General features: G+C 36.7%; 1 protein-coding gene across 4 annotated transcripts in view; it reads left to right on the forward strand.

Moving 5' to 3' along the window:
• The window catches only part of LOC109113194 (sentrin-specific protease 6-like), a 30,640-nt gene extending 10,113 nt beyond the window's left edge, over positions 1-20,527 (forward strand). For 3 of the 4 annotated variants that reach the window (XM_042746283.1, XM_042746281.1, XM_042746284.1), the window contains 18 exons: positions 3,681-3,742; positions 4,033-4,118; positions 5,114-5,501; positions 7,084-7,325; positions 8,515-8,652; positions 9,327-9,360; positions 9,490-9,678; positions 10,528-10,709; positions 10,801-11,024; positions 11,731-11,847; positions 11,974-12,096; positions 12,193-12,285; positions 13,463-13,680; positions 13,762-13,835; positions 14,625-14,713; positions 17,516-17,584; positions 17,788-17,938; positions 20,010-20,527. In XM_042746283.1, coding sequence (XP_042602217.1) covers positions 3,681-3,742; positions 4,033-4,118; positions 5,114-5,501; positions 7,084-7,325; positions 8,515-8,652; positions 9,327-9,360; positions 9,490-9,678; positions 10,528-10,709; positions 10,801-11,024; positions 11,731-11,847; positions 11,974-12,096; positions 12,193-12,285; positions 13,463-13,680; positions 13,762-13,835; positions 14,625-14,713; positions 17,516-17,584; positions 17,788-17,938; positions 20,010-20,216 — 2,686 coding nt within the window. In that variant the 3' untranslated portion in view covers positions 20,217-20,527. The remainder of the gene's footprint in view (positions 1-3,680; positions 3,743-4,032; positions 4,119-5,113; positions 5,502-7,083; positions 7,326-8,514; positions 8,653-9,326; positions 9,361-9,489; positions 9,679-10,527; positions 10,710-10,800; positions 11,025-11,730; positions 11,848-11,973; positions 12,097-12,192; positions 12,286-13,462; positions 13,681-13,761; positions 13,836-14,624; positions 14,714-17,515; positions 17,585-17,787; positions 17,939-20,009) is intronic. The other variant, XM_042746282.1, reaches the window with a different exon arrangement.
• The last annotated feature ends 247 nt before the right edge of the window (positions 20,528-20,774 follow it).

Genomic DNA, 20,774 nt, shown 5'->3' on the forward strand with positions numbered 1-20,774 from the left:
AAGTCTAAAACTAAAAGTATTAAACCAAAACTAAAAATCTAAATTTGAAACTTAAAGTCCAAGTCAAAAATTAATCTGGTATTTAGGATTGGGCATTTGGTATTTAAGATTGGGCATTTGGTCATTTAGCCATTTAGGATTTAGGATCTATTTAGGGGGGGATTTTTAGGATTGTGAATTTTGGTATTTAGGATTGGGCATTTAATCATTTAGCCATTTAGGATTGAGGATTGGGCATTTGAAGATTGAGGATTGGGCATTTGAGGATTGAGGATTGGAGGAGTGTATGCAAATTAGGAGGCGTGGCCCAAATACTGGAGGCTGGGTTTGAAATGGCTGGTGCGCAGAGGCACCTTATGGACAGCAGAGGGAGCTCCCAGTGCTAAGGAGCACACTGTAATGAAGCCAAACAGAGCGAGTGAGCGGCTTGAGTGAGGACTGTGTGATAACTTAAACTTAATGACAGCTTTGTAACATTTTTTGGCCTAAAACCGAGCGTACAACTGATGCTTGCGCACACGGTAAATCACCTCCGCGAGATGAAAACAATATCGCACGCGAGGAAACGGGAGCCCGCGAGCTCATTTCAAACTCTCTCGCGCGCGTGACATGTTCTTTGCGTGCAATACAAGCCCTCACGACTGACAAAAATAAAAGTGTTCGAGCGAGCCGGTGAGAAGATCGAGCGCGAGGGCTTGTATTGCGCGCAAATGGGCATTTCGGTTCTTTTTCGTGAGCCGGCTCGTTTAACTCAGCTCACTGAAAAGAGCCGGCTCTTTTGGCTCACAAACGGCTCTTTAAAAAACAGTAATGTTTTGACTATGATAGGTGTGAAAACAATTCTAGTAAATTATTAAATGAAATCAAACTCACAATGTCTCACAATTTCTTTACAAATGCATTGATTTGTTATGAAAAAAAGAATACTATTAAACATTTGCATTTAAATTACAACTTTTTAATGTATAGAAAACAACAACATTACAAAACAAAATACAATCTGAATCTGAACAACATAATAGAACCCATATTAAAGAAAAATAAATAACTGAAAAGGATTAAACTGGTCCATCTTTTTTGGCATGTTTATATAACCAGCATGAACTATCTCACTAGTTATGTTTTGTATAACTAGCATGAACACACACACACACACACAATGCTGATCATATTTTTATTTTATGATAGATTTGCATTCAGAAATGCAAGCTGCCTTACTTTCGAGGGGCTGATGCAGTTTCTTCTCCGAGTTTGACACTGTGTGTGTGTGGTGTGTGTGTGATGGCCCGGCCCCTCCCTCATGCCATATAATTGGTTGACCCCTCGTGTATGATTGACAGGAACAGAATGTGAGGCTGTTCAGACAAATATGTGCGCCTTTAGGCCTATATAATATTTTTTTTGTTCTTTGAATCAGTCAATTATTTTAAATACAATAAAATGCATCCATTAATTCATTATTACATAATGATTTAATTTCTATAGGTTATATATATATATATTTTTTAAATAGAGTCGGCTCTTCAGATATGCGAGCCAGCTCTCGTCGTTCACCTACAAGAACCGGCTCTCAGAGTCGGCTCATTCGCGAACGACCCATCACTACAAAGAACATGTCACGCGCGCGAGAGTTTGAAATGAGCTCGCGGGCTTCCGTTTCCTAGCGTGCGATTTTGTTTTCATCTCGCGGAGGTGATTTACCGCGCGCGCAAGCATCAGTTGTACGCTCGGTTTGAGGCCACAAATGTTACAAAGCTGTCATTAAGTTGAAGTTATCACACAGTCCTCGCTCAAGCCGCTCACTTCGCTCTGTTTGGGCTTCATTACAGTGTGCTCCTTAGCACGTGAGCTCCCTCTGCTGTCCATAAGGTGCCTCTGCGCGCCAGCCATTTCAAACCCAGCCTCCAGTATTTGGGCCACGCCTCCTAATTTGCATACACTCCTCAATCCTCAATCCTCAAATGCCCCAATCCTCAATCTCCAAATGCCCAATCCTCAATCCTAAATGGCTAAATGATTAAATGCCCAATCCTAAATACCAAATTCACAATCCTAAATCCCCAAATGCCCAATCCTAAATCCTAAATGGCTAAATGACCAAATGCCCAACCCTAAATAGAAAATGCCCAATCCTAAATACCAAATGCCCAATCCTAAATACAAAATGCCCAATCCTAAATACCAGATTAATTTTTGACTTGGACTTTAAGTTTCAAATTTAGATTTTTAGTTTTGGTTTAAGACTTTTAGTTTTAGACTTTTAGTTTATAATCTGACCAAATAATTCCTCCATAGTTTTTATCTGTACATTCTTGGCTGCTCAAAAAAAAAAACCTTTAAAATCAGGTGCACTTGACCTTGCTGTTAAGAAAATATCACCCACTTCTGTTCTGAAATGAATTTTGTGGCTTGCCACATGCAGTATTTTACATAGTCTGTTAATGTAATGTAAAGCGTTTTCTCTTACACCTTAATAGATTCTTCCAGGTTCAGTAAGTCAAGCTCTATCCTGAGCATTTGTAGTATAATGTTGATTAATAAAGAAAATATTTTTTCCCCTCCAAAATGATCAAAAAAAAATTTGATAAAGCTTAATTTGTTTTGAACCCAGAAGATCGGCTGTGACATTTCTTGAGTGGATCTGATGTATTTCCGATGTATGCCAACTAGGGTTGATCCGATAGACGATAGTATTGTGTATCGAAGATAGTTAGAGATGTCGACGATAGCAGATGACTCTGTCGATAGTCAAGACGATATTAGGCTCATTCTCCTATTAATGTATTAAATTATAATAATAATAATAATTATTATTATTTTCATTAGGTGTCCTATTATAATTCGGCTATCAAACTGCCCAGCTATTTCACTTCAGCACCGCATTTCACACACACGTGCGCGCGCAAATAAAGATTAGAGCCTGTAGCCGGTGAAGAAGTCTCCATCCACAAACAGACGTTCATCGTCTGCAGATATAAGGTATTTCATTGCACTTTAACAAGTAATCTGAACGGCCTATATATGTACAATATTTTAAACGAGCCCCCACTAAATGAGTTTAATGCCACAGTTATGTTAGAATGCATCTCATTCTTGTTTCTGTGGAGGTGCGTCGGGCTCGTCATGCGGCGCGCGGTCCGGAGCTCTGTATGACTGATGCATTAGTTCAAGTCAACTTTACTCCAAATATATGAACTTACCTGTTTTGAATACTTTATATTTAAAGTGTTCGTTTATGTCCAATATTTAGTGTTAAACTGTTGGTCTTTATCAAATGAAATGTACTGTTGATTTTCACCGTTGACTGATTTTGCAGAACATTTAGACTGATAACTTCTGTGCACAGATGTGGCAAATTTGTCACAGGACGCGCGATATGACAGTTGTGTCCGACTATATATGAACTAGCTGTTTTAAATACAGTATTTTTATATTTAACGTTAGTTTATCAGTATGTTTGAAAGCATATTTTTCGATTGGTGATTCCAAAGGCTCTCTCTTGTGCACCTGCGCAGTTTAAAACACCGAATAGTTATGCTATGACAAGTACAGAGAGTCTCTCTCTTGCTTCCCCCTATGCACGATAATATTGTGTATCATCGACCTCACGGGCTGACGATATGACAATTTGAAAAATGACCATATCACCCAACACTAATGCCCACGTTTCTCTCCTGCAGATCCGATATGATCCAAAGAGTTGAGCTGGACAGCATTCTTCTCACCTGTCCCAAGATTTCAGGTGAGCAGAACTATTGAGTTTTCTCATTACATTATTTACAGAAAATATCTAACGGATAAATGTATATCTTCCTATGGCACTGAAAGAATGAGCACATCAAAATTCTGAAACTGATTGGTTACTGGAGTTACTTTATGAGCAATCAAGTTAGTACACTGTTTTTAGGTCATTTTAGTTAAGTTAGTAGTGATTAATCTGAGATGCTTTGAGTCCTTTGGAGATGTTAGAAGCACCTGATCATATGAACATGAGTTGAAGTACATGGCTGTTGTTCTACTGTATATCACTAGATTCAGAAGACCGTGTTAGGAGGAGTGTCCATCAGAAACGGCGGCCGATGAACGATAGTCCTGTTCCTGTGGGCAAACCAGTTGAGGTGAGACAATACCGCTGCATTCAGACGAGGGGAATTCAGAAGTCAAATGAGGGTTTCTGCGGGTCTTAAAAAGGTCCTGAAAGTCTTAATTTGCCCTACCACCAATTAGGGCCCTAAAAAGTTCTTAAATCAGACTAGAAAGTCTTAAATCAGTGGCATTCAGGACAAATGTTGCATGCAATGTTTGTTTGAAGTTCTTTTCAAAAAGATACCCAAATGCCTTTTAAGTTGCAAAATGAAGATATTAAGTCTTGTTTTCTTTGAAACTGAACAAAATTAAGTGAGCTTATGCTTAAAACTAGAACAAAAAATGTCAGTGGGGTATGAAAACTTTTTCATGTGAATTAAGTTGATTTTTCTGAGCCCACTGGCAAATGTTCTTGCTTTAATTGGGAGCTCTCTTTTTTCATTTTCACAGAAAACATTGCTATTTTGCTTAAGTAAATGTATCTTGATTTAAGAATCTTTAGACATTTGCACTTGGCAACAAGACAGAAATTCTGAAGAGCATTGCTTTTTTGCAGCGTAATCAGAAGACATAGTAAAAGTTATTTGCATATTTAAGCATCTGAGGGCAAGAGGTATTCAAATCTGAAGCTATTTTTTGGTTGTTGTAAAATAAATGAAATGAATGGAGATAGGTTGGAGGTTGTATTTTACAAGTTTTGAAGGGTTGATTATACAACTCATTGTGTGCTCCTGTTTACATTTAGAAAACATATAGACCTTAGTCAGTTAAACAACAGCACAGTAATCTATTGAACAAACTGTACTTCAGTCCCTCACAGCCTTGTTTTTATTCCAGTCAGAAATGAAAAACAGTGTTACCCTGACTAAGGTGTATTGATATTGCATTTCCTTCAATTTATATTTTTTTTACTTCTTAAAAAGGCCTTAGTCTAACATTCACCTTCATAAAACCTGCAAATGTTCGTTTTTGTGTTACATTAAGAGTAAAAGGTGTTTGCATATTTTTCGGGTCTTTCCACATCCAGCAGCCCCTTCAGCCTGATGATTACCTCACAGTTTGTGGTAAATGTGACCGACCAAGTGAGAACCATGTAAAATGTGACCACTGTGGATATATCCTACCTGCTGAGATTCTGCCCCTTCCTGCTGTTACATCAGCGCTGCTCCCTCGGCCCTCCGTTCGCTCGCAGCCACCCCCTGCGCCGCCCACCCTTCAGATAAGAACCTCTGGGGGCTGCTCTCAACAGATAGATGTTGTAACGAGTCCATCGGTGCGGATCATGCATGGAGGTATGCTGCTTCCTTACAACGGAAGACACATTGTCACTTCTGGAGGCTCAGTGTGTAATGGATTCAAGCAAGCTGGCGGCAAGAAACATCAGATCACCAAACCATGTGAATTAAATGACCCCAGTAAGTCACACTTTTACATCACAAATCACATTATGAAACAAATGATCAACATGTCAAACATTTGTTGGTTAGGTTTCAGTTAGCCTGGCACTGTAGCAATACCCTATCATTAAGAAGAACCAAAAGCCACAGTAGAAGTTATCCATACACTCACTGGCCACTTTATGAACACCTTGACAGTACCAGGTTGTACCCCCTTTCACCTTCAGAAATGCCTTAATTCTCCATGGCGTAGATTCAGCAGTCGATTCATCAGAGATTTCATGTTGTTCATGTTGACATGATAGTAGGGCTGTCACTAACGATTATTTGGTTAATCGGTCGATTATTCTGGCGATTAATCAAGTAATTTTTTTTTTGTGTGGTAATAAAAATAGACCTAAGCAAACCATAGACTTTAAAATGGCTTCAGATACATACACTATATTGGCAAAAGTATTGGGACACCTCCTTCTGATGAACAGGTTTGACTGCTTTAGTAATTTCCTTGAGTACAGATCTTAATGTTTAAGCATATAATGATATTCTAGGGAATTGTGTGCTGCTTTCTTTTATAGCAACAGTTTGAACAGGACCCTTTTCTGTTCTAACATGACAATGCCTCTGTGTGTAAGACAAGGTTCAAAAAGAAAAGCTTGATTGAGTCAGTGTGGGAGAACTTGACTGGTCTGCAGAAACCCAGCTGAACACCTCTGGTGTGACTTTAAATGCAGACATTGAGCCAAAAACTCATCACCTAAACCCTAATGACTTGTACAAGCACTATATGGAATAAAGTATTGGGACACCCCCTCTTTAGAACAGAAAGAGGCACTTCCAAAACTATGGCAACAAAGATGCAAAAGAGTTTGGTGATGAGTTTTTGGGATTAGGACTTTGCTTTCTGCAGACCAGTTAAGGTTTTCCTAGTTACAATAAGTGTTTTTTTTTTTTTTTAATTATTATTATTTTCTAGTTTTTTTAGTTTTTGCACATGTATAGGAAAGACTATGTTCACTATAGTTGTTTTCATAGTTGTTTCTTTCATTGTTTGGGGGACAACACTTGGCAGGATATATGATTTCATTTATAATAAAAATCTGGCTTTTTTTTTTTTATCAGATTAATTAAGGAAATAACAGATCAATCGATTAGTTGTAGCAATTGTTAGTTGTGGCTTTTACATTATGTCCCTCTACAACTCTCAAATATAATTTGTTCTGCCACATGTGTAACTTTGGACGTCATGAAAAGTTATGGAATGTTATGATATTCACTGAATTTGCAATAGGAGGGTCAAATCTAATATTTCTTTGTGCCTTTAGCTAACTTATAACTGTCATACTAACGATTTATTTTGGTTTTATAACATCTTTCAACAAACCCAAGCATGAAAAGAAGAGCATACAACTTAACATACAATAAATGCTACTAACATTAACCATCACAACATAAATATACTTTATTAAGAATATTCTTGTACTGTTTATTTGTGACTATAGTGAGTTAAAAGGCATTTTTGATCAGGCTTAGTCAGAAACTGAGGGAAATGAGATGACAGCAGTAATCCAGATTGTGTTTGCATGTTTTGATGAAAATGCAGTTGTGCTGTCCAGTGACGAGGATGAAGAAAGTGATGATGTCAGCAGCAGCGGGACCGGTAACCGCTTGGACAGTGTGTCGCCGCGGCCCGCGGACTCCGCCCACTCGTCTCCTGCTCCCTCCGGGGGTCGGGTGGAAGCGGCTGTTAAAGCAGCTGGTGAACATGAGGACCCTAGTAGTGACTTTTTCACACAGACAAGCCAGAGAATCCTGTTGCCCAGAAGGAAAAGCATGAGAGATCCAGTAAGCAGTGTTACGTCTTAATGCTGCATTTTGGTCCAGTAAAATCAGGGCTCAGTATTTCAGATTTACACTTGCCCTGCCAACCTGCCCCTGACCAATTTCTGTTTTTTTAAATATTTTTTCAAACATGTGACAAATCAGTAGAATTTGCATTAATTTTCTATCTATCTATCTATCTATCTTTATATTTAAAAAAAAACATAAAAAAAAATAAAAATACATAAAATATGATTGTGAGGTGCCAAACAGGAAATAATTATATAAAAATCTGAATATATAGTTATAAGTCTGAATATATAAATGTAAATCTGAATATATGCTTATAAGTCTGAATATATTCTAGAATCTCTAGAATCTATATATTCACAATTTACGTTTATATATTCATGCTTATAACTATATATTCAGATTTACTTATATATATTCAGACCTACAACTATATATTGAGATTTACATTTATATACTCAGAATTATAACTATATTTAGATTCACTTTTATATTTTCAGATATAAAAATATATTCACAATTTACATTTATATATTCAGATTTTGATATAATTTTTTTTTTCTGAAAAAAAAAAAAAAAAAAAAAAAACATTTTTAAAGGATGAATGTGTCCACTAGGTAATTTCTTGTATTTAGAGTGTGTAGGTTTATATTATATTATATTATATATCCTAAACCTGTGATAAAGTCCTGTATTAATGACATGTGGCAGATAGAATTCGATAATGTCATGAAAATAAGTTATATGAAACACATCCTAGTGTAAGAGATAAAGATAATTAAATCTAGATAATATGACCAAGTTTTTTATAGGTGTAGGTGTCTTTTAGGTCTTATAAGATTTACATATGGATATTTATTAAAAGGTGAAGAATCACCGTCATGCCTTACTTGCCAAACTAAAATGACTGTGAAACATATTTGATTGGATTGTACTGTTTTTAATGTAAATAGACAACGGTTTTATTCCGAGGTGTGTCTAATTGATTTATTTATAAAAGTATCACTTAAATGTATTTTAGAATTTTTGTCTAGAGTGCATCTGAAATGTCTTTTATAACCTTTTGTTAATTGTATACCTTGTATAATTTATTTGGAGATCGCCATGAAAAGGGCCTTGATGCTGGCATGGTGTTAAAAAGTGAATAAATAAATAATATATATCATTTATTATTCTCATGTAGTTTGGAAACACTGTGTGTGAAGATCCATCTCCTAAGAAGAGGAAAATGGGTCAGATGATAAAGCTGAGCAGTATTATTCTGGAGTGCAGGAGCGTAAGGATCGGCACTCTGCGCAGGATGGTCACCAAACCTGTAGTGGTGAGATCAACCAAAAACCTGATTCATATCACATGCAGGGTCTGGAATTGAGATTTATTTATTTCTATCTTCTTGCCATTTATTGCGGTTAGTTCTTGAACATCGAAATTATTCTGCAAGCTATGCAGCTGATGTGTCCGTCAAAAAGACTCAGATGAGTTATTTTTTGGATGCTGTCTACATGTTAATGATTGTCCATAACTGAGATTGCTTGATATAGTTTACCGGAGGACTGCTATAATTATTCACCTAAATTAGAGTTCAACCAATAGTGGATTTTACAGATACTGGATAACTAATGTCTAATATAGAGTAGCGATAAATCAGACAATTTGTTTTAAACTTTTTTTTTTTTAAATCAATAATATGAAAGTAAACAATGTAAAATAGTGCATATAATCTAAAAAAAAATAATGATGTGACAATAGGTATGGACTGTAAAAAAAATAAGTGCAAAATTTTAAATAAATACATAAATGCAGCATTCGAAGAATAACCATTGTAAACTATTGCTGTTAAGATTATTATTTTGATTCTGATAACCAATAGTTGCTTTCTGTTTGAGATTAATCTGTAAAACCAGTCGGATCAATCAACCTCTAACATAAATGTACGTTACATCTAGTTTGTTTTCTTTGTGAGAATTTTATTCATTGTGGGGTTTTTTCTTCTAGTTTACAGTGGAAAACATACAGCTGGAGACAGAAGGTAAGATGCTGCTTTTAAAAAAATTCAAGTAGAAAGCAATGTTACATGTGGTCCATTCAGTCACTATTATGACTTTTGTGTAAAATAAGACTTCTTGAGCTGTCGTTTGTTTGCTGTGGTGTTGATTGGGTCCTGATGTGAATGTGTTGGAGAGCGTTTTCTTGCGGTCGTCGGAGCTGACCAGATGTGAGTGGTGTACTGTCAGGAAGCTGCCAGTCCTGTTTCTGCAGACCACCGATGAGGAGTGCCAGCGATTACAGACTCAGCTGCAGATGTGTCAGGACGAGGGAGGAGTATGGTACGACTGCAGCGGTAACAGTGAGTATCAGGACGTTATGTCACGTTACACTCCGTATAAAGCAAAATCTCCTTAAAAGCAAAGTATGCCCAGAGCTCTACGCTTTTTTTTTGTTAACTGACAAGCTGTGTAAATCCACGCTGATAATGAATGTGGATTTGCGCAGCTTGTCAGTTAACAACGGCTCTATGTAATAAACGCTTCTCTTTGTGAAATCACACACTTGATGGAATTTACCTCTGATTAGAGAACCGGCTTTACTGGTGAGATGCTCATTAATTATCGGCCGATATTTATCGTGCACCCCTGGTACTCGCTCTTTATACACATTTTGCAAATTTTGAACACACAAAAAGTTACATAGTGTTGCTTTAAATCAATTAAACAGAGATTTTTTTTTTAAATTATTACAATTTAATTAATAAAAATAGAATCAAGAATATTAATAGAAAACACAGAGTTTGATAAAAATAAAACATTTCATAGGGCATTAAAATGTAATTTTTGTTAAACATTTCATAAATTGTGTAAGTTTCATGATTTTAATTAGTTAGACATGTTTTTTGACTAATGAAATTTAATTTAACCATTAAAACAAAGTCTAGAAAAATTTAAACAGAAAAAAAAAAAGAAATTTCGGGGATAATAAATTGGATTTCATAGGGCCCTTACTAATGCAGCGAAACTCTGATTTTTAGATCTGACTTTTTGACATATGACACTGTCCAAAACACTTTCTTTTGGTAGTGATTTTGTTTCAGCAGCACTTTATGATCTTGGTTTCTTTTGGTTCTGTTGGTTATTTTATTGCTTGTATTTGGACTTGATCTGACATCTAACTCCTTTCTTTTTTTGTTGATGCTCTCCAGATGATGAGAAGTATATTGTATTGATTTTTGAGAGCGGCCCCTCATTGCAAGAGCAGGTGATTCTGGAGGAAATCCTTGCTGAAATCGGCAGAAACAACAATCTGTCAGATTTCCCCAAGAAGATCAATTTTGATGAGGCCAACGTTCGACTGGTTGAGTACATTAAAGCCTCCAGTGAAAAGGTGATTTATGTTGTGCTCGGTCATGATAATTATGACTTGGTGTGTTTTATTCTCATGTATTAAAGGTGCCAATGTTTGTCCTTCCCCTCAGGTTAAAGAAGTTATAGTCGAACCTTCATCTTCAACCCTATCAGCCCCGCCATCCTTTTCGGTAGTGACGGTTACTGTGGCAACAGTAAATACAGCCCCAGCAGCCTCCGTCACTTGTGCAGCGACGAGCGTGCGAACGCGGATGTCTGCTCGGCTCCAGGAGAACTGTGAAGACGATGACGAGATGGCAGAGCTCCAGCCAACCTTCACTGGTCCTATCATAAAGTAAGACTAACCAAACACATCAGTTGTATCTTCATGTGTCATATGGCACATATGTTTTCAATTTTCTCTATGATTTGGCACAGTGATTTTTTTTTTTTCTAATTGTCCTTTATGTTGTTGGGTACAGTGCTAAAAAAATCAGGCCAGTTGGTAAAATTTTCACTTTTATCCACTTACTATCTTCTCTGTCGCCAACATTTCATTTCAGCTTGGCAAGAAAAAAACAAACAAACGTGTTTAATCAAAATGTCTTTACTTGATTTCATAGTGAAAATGACAGACTTCTCTCTGCATGACTTTTCCAATCAACAACCAACTATTTTTTTTTTTTCGTTGGAAGAGAATCACGATGCATCGGAGAATCGATTATTTCCAACAACCCCAATATACAGCATATAGTGCATTATCACAAAAGTTTAGCAGTTGCATGTTTTATAAGTCTTGGCTATTTAAACGTTTTTAAGACATATAAACGTCTTTATAAGACATTAACATTTATTACAATACAAGGTCGCATGGGTGAAAAACAACAAAAATTATTCTTTTTTTTATTATGGGCCATTGACAATTTTGGGAGGCCAGTGAAAATTTTAGCTGATGAACAGAGATGGCCAGTAGAAAAAAAATCAGGAAATAAAATATTCCATAAATGTATAAAATGCCAAAGATATGTTGAAGTTGGTGTTGTTTTTGTTTGTTTCTGTAGGTTGTTGGTTTACCCCCCGCCGCCTGCTAAAGGAGGGATCTCTGTAACCAATGAGGACCTCCACTGTCTGAACGACGGAGAGTTTCTCAACGACGTCATCATCGACTTCTATTTAAAGTCATTATCTTTATTTCAGTCCATATTAATTGTTGTGACCAAATATAAAAAATAAAAATTGTAAACCTCATTTTTTGGAAGTATAAATTCGACATTATCTGATAATTGTGTGCTGTGTGCTACTAGATATCTGTTTTTGGAGAAGTTGAAGAAGGAAGATGCTATCCGCAGTCACGTGTTTAGCTCGTTCTTCTATAAGAGACTCAATCAGAGAGAGCGGAGAAACGCGGTCGACACATCCAACTTACCGTGAGCTCACGTCATCATCTCAGAGATTCACATTTCCTTGGAGCTCAGTCACTGTGCTGAGATTCATTTCAGATGTGACTTTGTGATGTGTTGCAGCATACAGAAGAGGAAACACAACAGAGTGAAGACGTGGACACGTCACGTGGATCTCTTCCAGAAAGACTTCATCTTTGTGCCCATCAATGAGTCGTAAGACACTGTTTATTTATCTCCATCTATCCATCGATAAGATGAGGAATTGGCCATAATAGGGGTGGTGATATATACGGCAGTAGAGGCAATTAACTGGTAGAAATTAGTATTATCGCAGTTATGCACTCATGTCAAGTTGGGGTGCGCTGTGGTCACGAAAATGTATCGTTTGCACACATTTTTAAGCATTGGTGTTTAAAAACGAGTGATCTTAAGCCGTTTAAATGCAAACAATATTGCTGTCTGTGAGACATGAATCCGCTGCTCATAGAGCACATAAATATGTTTGTTGCTTTATTGGCCTTGAATGGTTAAATACACATTCTTATATGTATGAAAATGCCCATCTTTGCAAGTATCCTCGTAAAAACAGTCTTTTAGGTCTTAAGTGAAAGTAAACCGCTGAGAAAGAAAACGCATGTAACAGTATATTGTGTCCGGATGTTCGGTCTTAAAGGGGAAGCTGCCTGTTATTCCTCCTGTCTGTCATTCAGAAAATCTCTCACTGCTCTTGACTAAATCACTTTTGTAACTTTAATAAGAAATGTAATTTACACAGTGAAAACTAAAAGTGTTTTTAATTAATTTATATTGTAGTTTTTTTTTTTCCTGTTGCTTGTAATTAGTTAGTTACATTCAGTGACCTGGGTTTTTTTATTTGAGTTTTTTTGTGATATTGACGCTGGTGACAGGAATTTATGCATCAAAAACTTTATCATAAAAGCCTTATTAAAAAGCAAAAATAACTATTGTGATATATATCGTTATTGTGATATAAAATTTTGGTCATATCGCCCACCCTGAGAAAGAATGCATGTGAATGTCTTTCATTGCCATTCAAATGAAAGTTTGACAGTGCAAAGTCTTCCTTCGGTTGTCTCCTGTGGTTTAGGGAAGGGCATTGCCTGTAGTATCAGCTTGTGTTGTTTAAAAACTTGAATGTTATACTTCAAGCTTGAATTGCTCGGATGATAGGAAAATCACTTCTGAAATCATGGTTTGGGGGAAATGAAAATCTTCAATTGACTGGTATTTTACACTAAATTAACATGTTGAACTGTCCTTCAAATGCATTGTGATTTATTTTAAATCAGCTGCCTAAGTGGTGTGCATATTGTCATGTTTTTGTAATGAGACTTCTGATCTCCTGATATGTCTTTCTGTGTCCATCTAGTGCACACTGGTATCTGGCCATAATCTGTTTTCCGGGTCTGGAGAAGGCTCATGTTGAGCCAAACCCGCTGTACCAGCCTCAAACTCAAGCCCAGAGCGCTGCTGTCTCCTCCAGCCCGCCCACCGATGGAGGTTCAGATGAGCTGGATGATGTCAGACAGCACACGGCCGTCCCACACAGATCTGCGGCTGATGTGAACAGACAGCAGCAGTACACAGGTGAGCATGTGAGCCACACGAGTGATTGAATGCAGACTGCCGCTGTGTCACTGCTTGATTTCTGTTTGGTTTTTATTCTAGATGGTTTACACCGAATAATCGAGTGTTATGGGACAGATGACCCCCATCACTCAGATGACCAAAGCTCATGTCAGGTATGTTGCCGCAGTTTGGCTAAGTTGACTTTTGTCATGTAGCCATCAAAGTGAGCATATGTTGTAGGGATGTAAATATTTATTTATTTTATCTGTGCAATGCTACAAACAATTTATAATTTAAATAAATGCTGTTCTTTGGAATTTTCTATTCTTCATGGAATTCTAAGAGAAAATGACCACAGTTTCAACAAAAATGTTAAGCAGCACAACTGTTTTCAACATTGATAATAATACTAAAACAATTCTTAAGCAGCAAATTGGCATTTTAGAATTATTTCTGAAGGATCAGTTGACACTGAGGACTGGTGTAATGATGCTGAAAATTCAGCATTGATGAGGCTTTTAGCAACATTGAAAGAATCTCATTGACCCCAAATTTTTGAATGGTTCTGTTACTGTACATACTTAAATGTAAATAAAAAGGTTACACATGCAAAGTGCTTGTGACAAGCCAAAAATTGAACTATTTTCGGTAACAGAAATTTTAATAAATAGTTTCCAACATTGTGTTCATTTGTTTACATGGAAGGTTGTGAGGTCATTTAAAAATATAGTAAGATTACATTCATTTGGTGATATATTATATTTGTTACACATATCACATAAAACCTACACTAAAATACACATCACATTATAAAAAAAACACTCACACTCATAATGGAAAAATACTATTTTCAATTATAATTATGGTGTAGTGTGTGTATTAGATTTTGATAAGAAACGTAATGTTTGGATGATTTTGGGGAGTTTTGTCTGTCTCTCACATATTGTCATCTGTGTTTTCAGGACGAGTGTAGTGAAGATGACAGTTTGGTCGATGAGTGTGCGAGCTTTGACAAAGCAGAGTTGACGTCCAAACCCACCATCTGCAAACAGTAAGAGCAAATATTCCTCAAATAACTTTGCATAGCTAAGACATTATATTAAATATTTTGGTTAGAACCGAGTGAATCAGTTACATCAAATCAGATAAATGTGTGCACGTTAGCTTTGTTGACCCAATATTAACCCTGTTTGTTTTACTGTTTGAAAGCTACAGAAGAGTTTAACTCTTTCCCCACCAGCATTTTCGAAAAAAAAGTTGCCAGCCACCGCCAATGATTTTCACTAAAATTTGATGGCCTCCAGTATATTTTGCTGTATGAATATTTGAATATGCAATACACCAAAATAAAGATCAGAGCCTCTACTTTTAAACAAAAAAAAAAGTTTTATTCTAGCTTAAAGCATTCTTTTTCTATCAACACTTGAATATAGGTAGGTTTCATTAAAAATTTATAGTTTTGCGCAAAAAGGTGAGAAAATCACATTTTTATCAAAAACTACATCTGGATAATATTCAGTATGATTATCAAACAGGGTTTCTGCGGGTCTTATAAAAAAGTCTTAAAGTCTTAAATTTAGTTGTATCAAATTTAAGGCCTTTAAAAGTCTTAAATTGTACAAGAAAGTCTTAATTATGATTCCAAAAGGTCTTAAATTTGGAGATGGAAAGACCAGAATTGTGATATGGCTGAAGTGAAGATTAAACTTCAAAAGGCTAAGATTTAATTGAATAAACACGAGCGCTGCATGTTCAAAGTCTGGTGCTGTGCTGCTTTGTGTTCTGCTGTTACTGGGGAAAGAGTTATATTTCTACCAAACGCTCCACATGCTGGCAGAGAATGAATGAGCATTTTCAATAAAACTGTTCTTTTGTTCAGAGTTCATTCCAGTGCGAAAATCAATCCATGTTTTTACCCTGCAAACACGCATAGCTTTAAATGTGAACTGGTGGATCGATAAGAAGCATTATAAATATCTAAACATAGGGGTGTGCGATATGTATGGTCTGTGATAATATCGTAATTGTTGTTTTAAAGATGTACGATTTGATATTAACAAGGATATTGCGAAACGAATTGCAAACAAAACACCTACAGAATGTGCGCATACATTACATCAGCAGTCCTCGCGACCCCCTGATCTGCACATTTGTTATGTCTCTCTTTATTAAGACACCTGATTCAGATAATCAGCTCATTAGAAGTGAGCCCCGTGCATTTAACTGTGTTCCCATTAACATGGTCCCTACAAAGTGTTCATTGCTCCCTACTCCATGAGCAGGGGAAATCTGAAGAAGTTTACCTCACTTCGGAACATTCATTCACGGATTTGCGCTGTGCAACGTCTTCACACATGGACAAGTGTGACATCATATACCTCTGTAAATAAATACAATTTAAATTCACGTCTCGCACACTTCAATGTAACATACTTTGAATGGAACATACACGTTCGCTTCAAACTGGAATCATGGCAGAATATCCTGTGATGTCCACTTCGCAGGGCACTTACGTTAGAATAGAACAAATGTCTGAAGCGATAAGAGAGACATACAAAATGTGCAGAGCAGAGGGTCACGAGGACTGGAATTGAGAACCGCTGCATTACATGAAGTCTAGTAGGTTGGACTAGTGAGTGCGCATCTAATAGTGGACTGAGAATGCCTCAAGCGTGCGTGTGACGGAAATGTTACGTCCCTTGTCATACTGTGATGCGTGTCCCGGTCAGAACACCGGCGCAACAAGACAAAAACAATAAAACCCATTACAAACGAGGCATTTGTTGCATCCAGTGGGGACATAATTACAGATTATAATGACTTATACTGTGTTTTTATGCATTGCATTGAATCACGCCACGTAAACATAAAACCATGTCTGCATTTGTGATCGGAGAAACAACAAACAAACTCAACCACTGATTTCTAGTTTTGCCCTCTTTTGGAAGGCTAAACAAAGTATTTTCGCTTTCACAACGAAACAGCGTCTCCACGACATGGCGCAGAATCAAAGTTACGCCTTCTTTCTTTGCGTGAACATTTGGGCGGTGTTATGCAAATCTTCCCACATCGTGATGTAGACGTGGGAGTTTAAACAAGGCATTTTAGGAGGGCGTGGACAAGTCTTAAGTTATATAAAGAATATCTCTTTGGGTTTGAGACTGTAGTCTTTGCAACTTTAGGGATCTTATCTATTCTATTCTATGAAATCGCATCATATGACCCCTTTAATTAATTGCTTGCCTTAATTTTCTGTTCTATGCTTTTGTAACTTATCTTGTATATTGCATGTTATTTCACCAACAGCAACATCACTCGCATACATTGTTTACGTTATCAGAGCTTTAAAACGTCATTTATTGTTTGCTTTTTGTAATAAAAAGTACAGGATTTGAAAGCTGAGACTGTTTCTTTTTAGACATAAAGCACAAAGCTATTTGCAATATTTGGATCAGAGACGCATTACAAATCATTTTTGGTGAAGAGGAAACCGTGGACCTGGCAAACTTGGCTTGAACTATGATTCATTGGGTCAAATAGAACTTGCGTTAATGTCTTATAGTCTTACATAAGTATGATAAATGCATTTTCTTCATGCAACTTGCTGTCTGATACATTTTCTGCCCCCTGTTGACTGACAGGAAATAAATAGTCCCTGATCATCTGCTGTTTTTAAACAATTACTTTTATCGGCTGATACCGATTATTGGCCGATACATCAGTGTATCCCTTCTTTAAACCAGTATATTATAAACAATGATCTGGGTTGTTTACCATTTAGAATTTAATTGTAAATTGTTCCAATTCAGTTCCTATTTTTCAGCCCTCGTTGTCATGTTATTAAAATCCTCAGGCCTTGTATTCTGATCATGGACTCCCTGCGTGGACCAACCAGGTCGACTGTGGTGAAAACATTACGAGAGTAAGTTATTGCTCCGACACAGACGAGTAAAAATAAAACCTTTAAATGGATGTGATTGTCTGATCACAGATATTTTTGCTTGTACTTACTAAAAGAATAGTTAGTTTTCTGTGATAATCATGGACAATCAGCATGAGTTTTTAATGAGAGTGGCTATAAGTTTGCATGTATATTAGTGAGTGTTTGTCCTGGTGTTTGTGCAGGTATCTAGAGGTGGAGTGGGAGGTGAAGAAAGGCTCCAAGAGGAGTTTTGGGAAGTATGTGATGAAGGGCTCGAGTCCTCGTGTGCCCCAGCAGGATAACTTCAGTGACTGTGGAGTTTATGTGCTGCAGTATGTGGAGAGCTTCTTTGAGGTGAGAGGACACTGCCAGAGCTTCTTCATATTCTACGTTTTTGTTCACACATTTAACGATGAATGACATTGCAGTGGAATAGTTTCACGTTAAATCTAATAGGTAATTCTCACTTTAGTTTTTGGACCAATTCTAAAGGCCATTGCACAGTGAGTCCGAAATCTTTGCATAAATTTAAAAAGGTGTTTTGACAATTCAGAGCCACCATACAAGCAAACAACAAAATCCAGAATGGTGACTGTCAAGTTCATTTCCTTCATCTCGCAGCACAAAGCACTGTAAAGATCCTTGCACACTGAGTTCACAGAAATTGGTGGTCTTCTTTTTAGTATGTGGCTCTAGTTTCGCTAGCAAAAGCATCAAACTGAGCCACTGACATCCTGAAAGTAAACTTTAAATCGCCTGTGATAATCTCAAAAATCCATAAGAAAACAAAACCATCCTTCCTCTCTATATCCCAGGATTGGATGGACCCAATATTTCCTTTCTTTTTCTCTTTTTAAGACGCGAGAGGACAACAAAATCATCCTCGCTGCTTGAAGACTCCATTAGTATTGTTTTGCAATTTTTTTTGCAACGGATTAATTAATATGCATCGGACTCTGTGTGCAGAGTTTCTGTGTGACGAATTTTTAGGATGACAAATACGAAAATTTTGGACCTTTACTACGACGCCACAATAATCTCCTAATTTGCTGCTTGTAGCAATAGTAAGGTAGTTGTTACTATTATGTATGAGTAAGGTTTAATTGATTTAACATACGGTTATGCAGAATAAGACACTTAATATGTGCTTTATAAGTACTAATAAACAGCCAATATGTTAATAGTGTGCATGCTAGTTAATAGTGAGAATTGGTCCCTAAACTGAAGTGTTACTGGAATTTTCATACAACTGTGTCTGTCCCCAGCTGTTAAGTGCAGCTTTCATGGGCTGTGAAATAAAAAATAAAAAAAACTATAAAAAAAAAAAATTACAATTATGTTAACATATATCAGAATTTTGGCAGAAGTGTTGCTTTTTTTTGTGCTCAGATATATTAAAAGAATCATTAAAGGAACCAGTAACCATAGGGGCCGTTTACATGACGTTTTCAGCCAAAAATGGAAAACTGTTTATGCGTTTTGACTGTTTGTTTACTTGAAAACTGTGTTTTGGGGACTGAAAACGCATATTTTTGAAAACTGGTTTCAAAGTGCACATTGTTGTCGCTTCCATGTAAACACCCAATATGGGAATCTTTGAAATCGGTGACGTCATGCGCGTGCGTAGTACGTGTTAGGTATGTAGGTATGTACGTGTCGATTTAAAAGGCAAGCGCGAACAAACATACACAACAATGGCGGAGCTGTTTCATGCTTTTGAGGCTTGTTTTCCTCAACACATTAACTTGCATTTTACACATGTATCCTTCTCTGTAAATGTTAGAAAGTCACACATTTCTATTTTGCATGAAGGCTCATCCTGACAGCAAATCTCTGTTAAAAAAGTGATGGCACACATACAGTATGAAGCGCAACAATTCTGACTAAGTCTTTGTACATTTTTCTAAAGCATTACTAGTTTGACATTTAATGCAGGTCTAAAATTTTACAAGTAATTGTATTTTTAGTTTTCAGAATATAAATGTGATCGGTTTATCATATGATCATTATTGTTATAATTATCTACTTTCAAATGGTAAGCAGTTGTTTTTAATTGTAACCCCTTTATTTCACATAATGTTCAGTTGCTCATAGCCTACATAGATACATTCACTATACTTGTTTTCATTAACTTTGGACAACATTGGGCAGAATGAGGAATAACATTTTTTTTTAAATAATAGATTAAACAAAGAAATGATCTACAGATGAATCAGCTCTACAACAATGATGTAGTACATTATTGATTACATTTTTCTCCACTCATGTTGACTTATGTCAGCAAAGAAGTTGATTCAGGAGAAGAGAAAAGTATTACATGCTGATGAAAAGACACTTTAGTGTCCCTCGTTTAACTGAACTGACTTGAGTTGGCAACTAATGCAATAATTAATTATTTTAATTGGTTTTGTCTTTTTCCCCCTAGAAACCTCTTCCAAGCTTTCATCTCCCGATGAATTTATTGGATTGGTTTCCCCAACAACGGATGAAAACCAAGCGGGACGAGATCAAGGAGCTCATTCTGAAGATTCAGACTCAGCAGCAGCTCAATCTGGAGAGCTCTGAGCAGACGCACAGCCCCTGTGAGGATACCGTAGAGTCAGCTGATCTCATCCCTCCAATCAGCTCCTGAGCTCCGCCCACGCTGCTACGCTTTCACCATCACATGACTTAGAAACACTAAAAGCCAATCAGGGCCTTGTGTGATTGTATGCTGCTGGACAACTCTGCCGTTATTTCTTATGACCTTCTTATAGTTTTGAAGAATTGAAATTTAAAAAGAAGAGTGTTTTGTTTTTATTTGTATTGAATAAATTGTACATGTACATAAGCTAGGCATTTTTCGTTTACTTTGCTGCCTTTTGAGTTTCACATCTCATTCATGGTCGATTCATCATTTCAGTTTTGCACCATCTGTAAAATAAAAGTTTGTGTTCATCTTGATTGTTTACTCTAATGTGCCTAGAGGGTTAAATACAGTACTGTTCAGTATTCCGTTAGGACTTCATACATCTTTTTTTTGTTGTTGTAAAAATCAGTATCCGAGCAAACTTTGTGTCCACAATAAGATGGAAATCGTTTTTCAATGTTCTGCTACTTGCCGTTCAAGAGTGCACATTTGCCTTGGTACAGTCTAATACAACAATATGAAGTGTCAAAAAATGTGATGAATATCTTTTTTATATTTGAG

The sequence above is a fragment of the Cyprinus carpio genome, chromosome B20, assembly GCF_018340385.1.
Source record: "Cyprinus carpio isolate SPL01 chromosome B20, ASM1834038v1, whole genome shotgun sequence".
NCBI lineage: Eukaryota > Metazoa > Chordata > Actinopteri > Cypriniformes > Cyprinidae > Cyprinus > Cyprinus carpio.